The following is a 10,941-nucleotide window of genomic DNA, read 5'->3' as shown; positions in this document are numbered from 1 at the left end:
CTCAGTCGTGTCTGACTCTCAGCGACCCATGAACTGCAGCCTACCAGGCTCCTCCGTCCATGGATTTTCCAGGCAAGAGTACTGGAGTGGGGTGCCATCACCTTCAGGAACATCTAATTTAATGCTACATTCGTGACATATGATTGTGATTTCATGATATTTTATTATGTGATGCACAAATGAAATGTGAAATAGAAAGTTCTCTATGTTACTGTAAACTGTCAAACATTTGGCCTTATTTCAAAAGTTATTTGGAATTTTTTAGCCACCAATATGTAAAAAGTACCCTCCTACAACAAAAAAATTGGATATAGTGTATTGAGATCTATGATTCATAGAAGCCTAGCCGTCTTAGTATTTTTATGCTTATCATAAGGTATTTGCTTGCCTTGCTGCATCTCATACAGACTTTTTTTTTTCCACCTGGAAATAAGATTTTATAACTAGTGATTTTGAAGAGTCTTTATGCTGAAAACACAAGGCAGAATTAATTAAAGTAACATAGGTACACTAGAGAATTATTCTGTTGAAATCATTAAAAATTTGGCATACTTAGAAATACAGTTAGAATTTTTACAGTCTTTTTCTGACACAGTCAAAGAATACTTCTATTCATTGTGTTTTTCAATAATGCTGTCTACCAGATTTTAAAAAGTTTATTCAGAATACTACATGCCAACTAATTTAATTAATTTTGCATGAAATGTGAAAGAATCCATAGAAAATAAATGAAAGAAGGATATTATTTTGAAATGAGGTGACTTTAATATTCTTGAAGGCACTGACTGCTTTTCCATGTCACTTAATGCTGGCTGTTATATTGAATTATAGAAAGAGTCTGTGCGGTTTCTAGTACAACTTCTTTTTTAGAGCCAACACAGAAGCTCTGAAGTCATAAATCCATGTTGTAGCTCCAAGACAATTTGGCCTTTTCCTATATTTGCTTGCTGAGTTGTTTCTAAACAAAGTTCTTTATCCATACATCAGTGTATCTTTATTTTTCTTATTTGTACCTGCAATCTGTAATTATGCTTTGATATTTCTCTTTTGGTTTTCCACTAAAAAAAAACTGTGCACTTTTTCTTTTTCTGGATGGAAATTTGCTAATTTAAAACATTTATAGAGATTCTTTTTTCCAAAGAGTACATAGTACTTTATTATCTCTTCCATGGTTCTTACTTTGAAAAAGATACACTATGGAACAGAGGGTAAAATAGTTTAAGAAATTTTCTCAACTCATAGAGATATTAATTGAATGAACATGCAAGAAATGTATGTCTTAGTTCCTGCAAGTGACAAAATATGCTGGTTTACTGGAATTCAAGTTCTAACAAACAGAAAGAATAGTATTTTTCTAGTAAGAAGTCATATGGAAACATGTACACTGGTTTTGATTATTCAATTAAAACTAATAAAATGGAGTATTACTCAGCCATTAAAAAGAATACATTTGAATCAGTTCTAATGAGATGGATGAAACTGGAACCTATTATACAGAGTGAAGCAAGCCACAAAGAAAAACACCAATACAGTATACTAACACATATATATGGAATTTAGAAAGATGGTAACAATAACCCTGTGTACAAGACAGCAAAAGAGACACTGATGTATAGATCAGTCTTATGGACTCTGTGGGAGGGGGAGAGGGTAGGGAGATTTGGAAGAATAGCATTGAAACATGTATAATATCATGTATGAAACGAGTTGCCAGTCCAGGTTCGATGCACGATACTGGATGCTTGGGGCTGGTGCACTGGGACGACCCAGAGAGAGGGTATGGGGAGGGAGGAGGGAGGAGGGTTCAGGATGGGGAACACAGGTATACCTGTGGCGGATTCATTTCGATATTTGGCAAAACTAATACAATATTGTAAAGTTTAAAAATAAAATAAAATTTAAAAAAAACTAATAAATATAAAATATACATTATTTCAAAAGAATTTTACTAAAGATTGTAGCACCTCGGCCCTTTAGGAGCTCACAATTTAGTTATTTATATTCTTTACCAGTTTACAGATTTTTGTCATGAATAATTTAGAATTAGCAGAAATTAGGAGCAAAGTGTATCAGATTTTCATAGAAATAACTACCTTTCTGTGTTCTATCAGATTACTCAGTAGGGTTTGTCTTTTAGTGAATTCATTTTTAAAGAGGTTCCATGTGTATGTATTGAATACAGAGTGTCTAAGAGAAATAATCCCTATTGAATAGCACCTAAAATGCAGAAATAGCAAATACTCTAGATTATGTTTGGTTGGCTTCTGTACATCTCTTTTCTGCCCACATAACCTGTATTGGGGGCTTCCCAGCTGGTACAGTGACAAAGAATCCGCCTGCAATGCAGGAGACAGGAGTTCCATCCCTGGGTCTGGGTTGGGAAGATTCCCTGGATGAGGAAATGACAACCTGCTTCAGTATTCTCGCCTAGGAAATCCCACGGACAGAGGAGCCTGGTGGGTTACAGCCCACGGGCTTGCAAAGAGTCAGACATGGCTGAGGGTCTGAGCACGCATGCGGGCACATGATTGATAGAGTATGTTCCATCTTACTCCCACTCTTGTCCTTCCTTTGATATTTATTTTTAAAAATATTTCCTTACTTTAAAAATAATTTTATTAAAAACTGAGACATTTATGTTAATGCAATTAGTATAGCAGGATAGTAGAATTTTAAAGCTCTTTTTTTCTCCTTGACTCCTTATCCCCAAACCCCATAGGTCACATCTTAAATATGTCCATGTCTGCCCTTCTCCAAAATGTCTAAGTGTATTCCAGTAATTACAAATTCATACATATATATACATGTCTGTCTATAGTTATCTGTATACCTTTGTAAATAAAAATTCATAATATTTCCCATACGGAGTGATAATACATAAAATAGAATGGTCAAAGCCCAGACTAATCAGAGAAGGTATCTTGGCTATTCCTTGCAATCCCTAGGTTACCCAGATGTTCTCTGGAAAGTGAAGGCATTCAGGAAGCTTGGACAGCAGTTATTTACCAAGTACAGAAGTATTTCAGTATTTTAACTACCAGTATTTCCTTAACTGTGCCTAAGAAGCAAATGGTATCCCTACTTTTGCTCATTAAATGGCTCATGATTTTCCCCTCAGTGCACACAGATAAAAATGCTCATGTTCTAGTAAGGGTCTCAGAAGACCAGCATCCGAGTCACCTCTTTCATCTTAAATACCAACTTTTCATATTTTTAAATTCAGTCCCTTAGAGTTTGTCATAAACAGTGTGCATGTATTCCTGAAATTCTCATGTCAAAACTATGAAGCAGATAAGGTATATTTTCAGAACATTACTTTCAATCTCCCCGCTAAACAGACCCATTAATCATCTTTTTAACAGGTTTGTCCTCCATTGTATCTTTTCAGTGACCTCAATCACCCAGAATTTAGGGTTGGCAAACTCCCCCATCTCACTGAATGTACTAAAAAGACCATATACTATTGCTTTCTTACTAGCATACTTTTAATGTATCTCATTATTGCAATTTATTATCAACTCATAGATGGTGGGACTATACCTTGAAAGCAAATTGCTCAGTTGTGTCTGACTCTTTGTGATCCCATGGAATGTAGCCTGCCAGGCTCCTCTGTCCATGGAATTCTCCAGGCAAGAATACTAGAGTGGGTTGCCATTTCTTTCTCCAGGGAATCGTCCCGACCCAGGAAAGACATATACTATTGCTTTTTTACTAGTGTACCTTTCATATATCTCATTATTGCAATACATTATTAACTCATAGATGGTGGGGCTATATAAACTACCTTATATTTATCTATCTACCCAGGACATCGCAAAAAATGTCACTCAGTAATGTTTATGCATTGTTCTTTTGGACTTTTGGATTGGATTGGTAAAGATGCACATATGTACCATCACAAAACATCTAGAATATTTATTTTGTATGTGTTCAAATAGATTTGAAAGCAGAGGATTGCCATATTCCATTCAGTGGTCACTCTGTTGACTTGTAGTAACTTGCTGCCTTTATTTTCCTTTTCTTTAATACATATTTACCTCTTATACAGGAGGTACAGAAAGCCTTCATTTACTCTATTCCAGTTTCAAACAGCTGCTGAGTATACTAGAATTTTGTCTCCATTATTTTCTATTAGGGAATGTGGAGGAATTGTCACTTACTGAGTATTTACAGCCAAGTCCTTTGCTAGGTACTTTGCATACATTATTTCATTTAGTCTAAATTGTCTCTCAGTTGTATACTTAGTGTTCTTATTATTGACCCTAATTAACAGAAACGGGAGTGAGAGTTGACGAAGTAAGTCGCATGAATGTTGGGATCACAATTTAAATACAAGACTGTGCCTTCAAAGTGCTATGTTTTCTTTTTGTTTTTTCCTGTACCACAGTAACGCTATGTAAATGGTACTTGTCTGAGGATTAGGTGATACAAGTAACTGTTTTCTAAACTATCAAGCACTATTCACACATGGAATTTCTAACTCATAATCTCCAATAGAGTAATGTGAGTAAATTGGTATGTACCAAATACTGTAAGTGATTGTGATTACAATGGAACTTCAAAAAGTAGATGAAATGATGTTAATGAGTTGTTGGAGAACTAAAATCCAATTTTAACCCATTTCTTTGAAAGTCATGAGTGTCAAAATGGAACATATCATTTTAGTAAAAAGGTATTAAATATGGACATGTAACTGTAAAAATATAGAGAATACAATTTTCTTGTTGTTTAGTTGCTAAGTAGTTTCCGACTCTTGGGAACCTATGGACTACAGCATGCCAGGCTCCTCTATCTATGGGACTTCCCAGGTAAGAATACTGGAGGGGGGTGCCATTTCCTTCTCCACGGAATCTTCCTGACCCAGGGATCAAACTGTGTCTTCTGCATTGGCAGGTGGATTCATTACCACTGAGCCACCTGGGAAGTCCAGAGAATATAATAGGGTTATGGAATAATATCCGAAATAAAATTATTATAGCCTTAGGCCTTATATTTGATATGCAGTCCATGGGGTTGCAAAGAGTCGGACACGTCTGAGCGACTTCACTTTCACTTTTTACTTTCATGCCCTGGAGAAGGAAATGGCAACCCTCTCCAGTGTTCTTGCCTGGAGAGTCCCAGGGACGGGGGAGCCTGGTGGGCTGCCGTCTGTGGGGGCGCACAGATTCGGACAGGACTGAAGCGACTTAGCAGCAGCAGCAGCAGCAGTGAGAAACGTTGGAATTCAGAGTTACATGTTGTTGTTGTCACACTTCCCCAGGTGTTCCAGATTGCGTATGTGATTGTGAAAGCAGCTAACTCCCCTCGGCCTGGAAACTGGATTTTGGAACGCTCACTGGATAATGTTGTTTACAAGCCCTGGCAGTATCATGCTGTGACGGACACAGAGTGCCTAACCCTCTACAATATTTATCCCCGTACTGGACCACCGTCATATGCCAAAGATGATGAGGTCATCTGCACTTCGTTTTATTCCAAGATACACCCCTTAGAAAATGGAGAGGTAAGATGAGAAAATTCACCCTCAATACACTTAAGATGGCAAAATAGGCCTGTCAGAAAGACTTGAATATATCAGTCACTGATGTCAGGGAGATTTTAAAATAGGATTTAGCAGAAGTACATTTAAAATAACTTATTAAATAAAAAGAAAAGACTGAAGGGTATGAGAATTTTAACTGCCTTCATCTAGTATGTATCTTGTGTGTCCAATAAAGATCAGAGAGAGGAAATGGGTTTAAGTTGGAAAGTCAGTGATTAATTTTAAAGAAACTTTTCTGACAGTGAGGCTTGCTAATTATTGAAGGATTGAGACCTTAGAAGAAACCTTAAATCTGTGTGTGTGCTCTAAGTCTGAAGATAGGGACAAAAGAGATAAATTCTGGAAGACATAATTCACATGAGAGACCTAAAGAGAATGAAATTTTGTTAGTTTTTATGTGTTTTTCTACTGTTGCCGCATAGGGCTGCAGTGGGCTTTCTTTCCTGTGTTCAAGTTTTGTTTATTATATGCTTAATTTAAATCTGTTCAGCTTCTCCATAGCATCTTTTTTTCCTGTGGTTAAGATTTTAAATTGATTCATTGTTTTCAGCCACAGATTCAAACCATAACTTCACCTTTACCAACTGTGTGATCTTGAATCAGTGCCTTAAGTTGTCTGTGCCTCTGTTTCATCTCCCATAAACCAGAAGCAATAACAGTAGTCTTATTTCTTATGATTGTCAAGATTAAATGAAAATGTTTAAAACATTATAATAGTACTGACAAACATATGTACTATCACTTTGTAAGCATTAACTATTTTTGTTACTGTTATAATAACGATAACCATTGAGATTGGTGGTGGTGGTGCTGGTGGTGGTTGCTGCTGCTGATATGTCGCTTCAGTCGTGTCCGACTCTGTGCGACCCCATAGACGGAAGCCCACCAGGCTCCCCCTGGGATTCTCCAGGCAAGAACACTGGAGTGAGTTGCCATTTCCTTCTCCAGTGCACGAAAGTGAAAAGTGAAAAGGAAGTCACTCAATTATGTCTGACTCTTAGCGACCCCATGGACTGCAGCCTACCAGGCTCCTCCGTCCATGGGATTTTCCAGGCAAGAGTACTGGAGTGGGGTGCCATTGCCTTCTCCGGGTGGTGGTGGTAGCCCCCTCTCAAATACCCAAACCTAGACCTAGTGACTCTTGGATCCCTAGTTTTATTTCCCTAATCAGTCTCCCTTCAGTATATAAAGTCTAGCTCTATTTGTTCTACTTTCTTATGTCCATTTCTGTTTATACTCATGGCTAATATTCTCTCCTCACCAGTTCACATGCTTGAAGCTAGTATCATTTTTTATATTTATATTTTCATAAAATCCATATTCATGCACTATCATGCCCATCTCAACCAATCTGAGACTATTTCCTTGAACACTTCCGGGAGTAAGTTAGATTTTTGACATATATTGATCGCACTCTCTTTTGGCACTATTATTCTATGAATGTCTCCCAGTGTCTCACTATATTTCAATTTCATGTTCAAAAATATCAGTTTTGGGTGAAGAAAATTCCAAATGGTGCTCTCAGCAGAGATCTCAATCTGCCAAACAGTGAGTCAAAAGCAGTGAGTCAAACAGCTATTCAACCTGCTTTGTGCCCAGAGGCATCCAAGTACTGGCCAGACTGGCTTGAGAATATGGGAGTAGGGAGGGAGGGCAAGGAGAATATTGAGTTGAATTTGTATGATTTTTTTCTTGGATCCAGTATTTACCCAGGACTAATAATTATGTAATATTTATAAAGCTATTATTTATCTTTAAAAAATGAGCCAATTCAGAAATTTGTTTAACAATATAAAATGTAGCCAGATATGTAACACACAAGTTGCATGCATAGCCCAAAGCATGCTAACACTACATAGATGGTGGTTCTCCATTCTTTAGACTTTGTCAACTTACCAATGTGGAACAGATATTCTATTTGTTTGTGTTTAACTGGCTACACTGTTTTAGATACTCACTATAAAGTAATCATTACTGTTGACTTTTAAGAACAACTTATTCAACTGTCTCTGTGACATGCTTTTTAAAGTCTATTTCTCTCTCATTGGAAAGTGAATGAGGTGAGGAATGGAAAATAATTCAAAGTATTTGAAGTAGATTGATAGTATTTAAAAATATAAATGAAATCCAGACCTCTCCTGGAATATCTGTTTTATTTTATATCTTAGTCTGTGAAACATGGTCCTTTTTGGAATGGACAGGTTCAGCGAAGGTAGGGGATGGTCTCCCAAGACTGCCAGATCAACTGGTGACAAAGTTGAGATAAGAATCCAGATCCCCTGAGTCCTACACTAGTGTTTCTTTCATACTCTAATAAAGACTTAAAGTTGATTTTTTAAAAACCTTGGTAATTGCTAAACTCAGAAATGATTTAGAAGAAATATTGACATGCTGTATCCATTAAAGTAGAAAGATTTCTAATCCTGAGATATGGTGATATAGAAGAATGGGATTAGAAGACTGGGTTCTGCTTCTGCTACTAGTTCTTATGGGACATTGAACAGGTCAGTTAATCTGTGAGTTTGAATTTCTTTAATATATGAATTATTTTGATATATAAATTATCCTAAGGCATCTTTCAGTTCTAAAGTAGTACAGTTTCGGATATCACCTACAATATAGCACTGGGAATATTTTACATTTTTTGGATGCTTGTCTCCAATATTTCCCAGACAAGTGATTGTGAAATAAATCTTAGTATCATTAATTTTTAGTTTTAAAAGCATTCACATTTAAGTACCATCTGAAATCTAATTATTAGGTGCTTATATTCAACACTTCCCAGAGAAGTGACATTCAAGTAAGAAAAACAAACATATAAATGAGTAAATGCAAAATGGTAGTATAAATGCCACAACAGAATTGTTTACAGAAAGTGGTAAAGTTCTTCTGGGTGAGTCAAAGGAAGCATGCTGGGAAGACGAATTCTCAGAGTACAGAGAAACATACAAAATTTCTTAGTATCTCCAAAGTTTTGAAGACAATTGCAAATTTATTGCCAATATGCTTTACACATATAACAGAATTCACTCCATTATTGAAGGGTATTTTTATTTGGTTTGAATTGTAGGCTTGTTATTATCTTAAATGTACATAAATATAAGAAGAGGACAGAGAATCCCTGTGTCCCTTTTACCTAGCTCCCACTAAGGATAATATCTTTCATAATCTACATTCATTTGTCAAACTAAGAAATTATTATTTATAAAGTATAAATTACAATTATTATTGATACTCTATTACCTAAACCACAGATTTGTTCAGATTTCATTCAGATTATCATTAATGATTTTTTTTCTCTCCTGGGATCCAGTTTGGAATAGAACGTTGCATTTATTGCATCATTGTGTCTCAGTCTCCTCTAATCCATGACAGTCTTAATCTTCTTTTGTTTCCCTTGACCTTGATCGCTTTTTGAAATTGCTCTTTGTTGTAATGTTTTTATTTATTTGACTGCACTATGTCTTCTCTGTAGCCTGTGGAATCTTTAGGTACGGCAGGTGAACTCAATTGTAGACTGCGGGGTCTAGTTCCCTGACTGGGGATTAAAACCAGGTGCCCTGCATTGGGAGCATGGAGTTGTAGACACTGGACCACCAGAGAGTCCCAAGCCTGATCAGTTTTAAGAGTACTGGTCAGATTTTTTGATAGCATATTACTCATTTTTAGTTTGCCTGATGTTTTTTAATGATTATACTGGGCTTCTGGGTTTGGGGGAAAAATATCACAGAGGTGAAACAACTTCCTCATTTCATCATTCCTATTTATTTTTACATCCACATCTCCTATTTCCTTTTTATTGGTTTATTAGTCTTACTGTTTTCTAGATAAGATTTTATTTTAGACAACACTATCTAGATATTTACCATGATTTGAAATGTATGTTCTTGACTAAGCATCAAATGATCATTTGCTTCCAGATCTTGAAAATACTCTTGAAATATGAATTTAAGTCAGAGAATAAGAGAAATAACAGCAGAGTATTTTTAAGACTTTGGAGACCTGGGTTGGGAAGATCTCCTGAAGAAGGGAAAGGCTACCCATCCAGTATTCTGGCCTGGAGAATTCCATGAACTGTATAGTCCTTGGGGTCGCAAAGAGTCAGACATGACGAGAGACTTTCACTTGACTTCACCACACTGTGAATAAGGCATTAAGAAATAAACATACGTCAATTATAGCACACTAAGCAATAATGTTTATGTTATAGGTACATAAAGTTAATAGAAAATAGTCTTCTGTGACTAACATCAGATCTATTGAGTCTAATGTTTATTACATTGTCATTTGTCTGCAGAATTTTGGAGACATGTGCCAAAACATTTAGAACATTCCAGTATATCGTGTTTCAGGTGGAAAGGACATCATTTTAGAGCCGAACAATACTTTGGGCGAATTCCTCGTCAATATACTATAGGATATCATAGCTTTGACTTCAGCATCTATATCCGAACTTCAATACTATCCTTTGTCCATATTATCACTGAAGGCTATTTAGTCTTTCCTTATGGCCTCTTGAGTCTTAGCAGCAGCATCTCTGCTTATTTCTTCAGTATTGTTTGTTGCTCCAGCCACCCCCACTGTTCTGCCCCCACCCTCTAGCTTGGTCCGTTCTCTGCCTTCTACCTCACTTTGCCTGCAACAGATCAACAAATGTTGATCATGTGGATTCACTGTAGTACAGGGCACATAGCCTTCTGGATGACTGGGTTCACCTGCCTCCAAGAAGAGCGTAGCCCTTCAGGTACCATCCTGGGCTTGCACCCAAAGAGAGAAAGGGAATTCACTGGGCTGTGAGATCATCACATCTCAGGGCTGGCAGAAAAAAAATAATACAAGGCAATGAAGACAATGGTAGACCCAGTATATTGTTATCCGGACTGTAAACTGAAAGAGACTTTGAGCAAAAGCCTTCCGAGAGCTTCATTTGAGAAAGCCAGTTTGGTGTCTATCAGTACCAAGAGAGGGCTAGGCAGGAACCCTGCTTGCCTTGCTTTGTGAAAATGGTCCTGAGCTCCAGAGTAGGAGTTGTGTGGTGTAAAGTAACAGATGGCAGCAGGCCTCCATCACTTTGAGGCCAGCCAAAGAGAAAAACTGTGGTGGGTACAGCTGCATGGACAGACATCACCAGCAGTGCCATAGGGTGTCAGCTCCGTCCAGAGCTGCTATCTGCCTAAGTGCGGCCTCTGCTGAAAGCGCTTGCCCCTGGGTGCTATTAAGAACTGCTAACAAGAACTGCCACTTGAAGGCGCCACTGTGTGAAATCACCCCTGCGTGTGTGCTAAGTTGCTTCAGTCATGTCTGTCTGTTTGCTGCCCTATGGACTGTAGCCCACCTGGCTCCTCTGTCCATGGAATTCTCCAGGCAAGAATGCTGCCGCTGCGGCGGCTGGTTAGGTG

The 10,941-nt window shown here is 37.4% G+C and overlaps 1 protein-coding gene across 3 annotated transcripts in view; it reads left to right on the top strand.

Annotated features, from left to right (window-relative positions):
- Positions 1 to 10,941, top strand: part of LAMA2 (laminin, alpha 2) — a 705,371-nt gene that overhangs the window by 212,529 nt on the left and 481,901 nt on the right. For all 3 annotated transcript variants that reach the window (XM_010834646.1, XM_010834645.1, XM_010834644.1), the window contains exon 4: positions 5,261 to 5,503. In XM_010834646.1, coding sequence (XP_010832948.1) covers positions 5,261 to 5,503 — 243 coding nt within the window. The remainder of the gene's footprint in view (positions 1 to 5,260; positions 5,504 to 10,941) is intronic.

This window comes from Bison bison, unplaced genomic scaffold (genome assembly GCF_000754665.1).
Source record: "Bison bison bison isolate TAMUID 2011002044 unplaced genomic scaffold, Bison_UMD1.0 scf7180017864035, whole genome shotgun sequence".
Taxonomy (NCBI): Eukaryota; Metazoa; Chordata; class Mammalia; order Artiodactyla; family Bovidae; genus Bison; species Bison bison.
The sequence above is the reverse complement of the archived record's forward strand: the minus strand, read 5'-3'. Positions and strand labels throughout refer to the sequence as shown.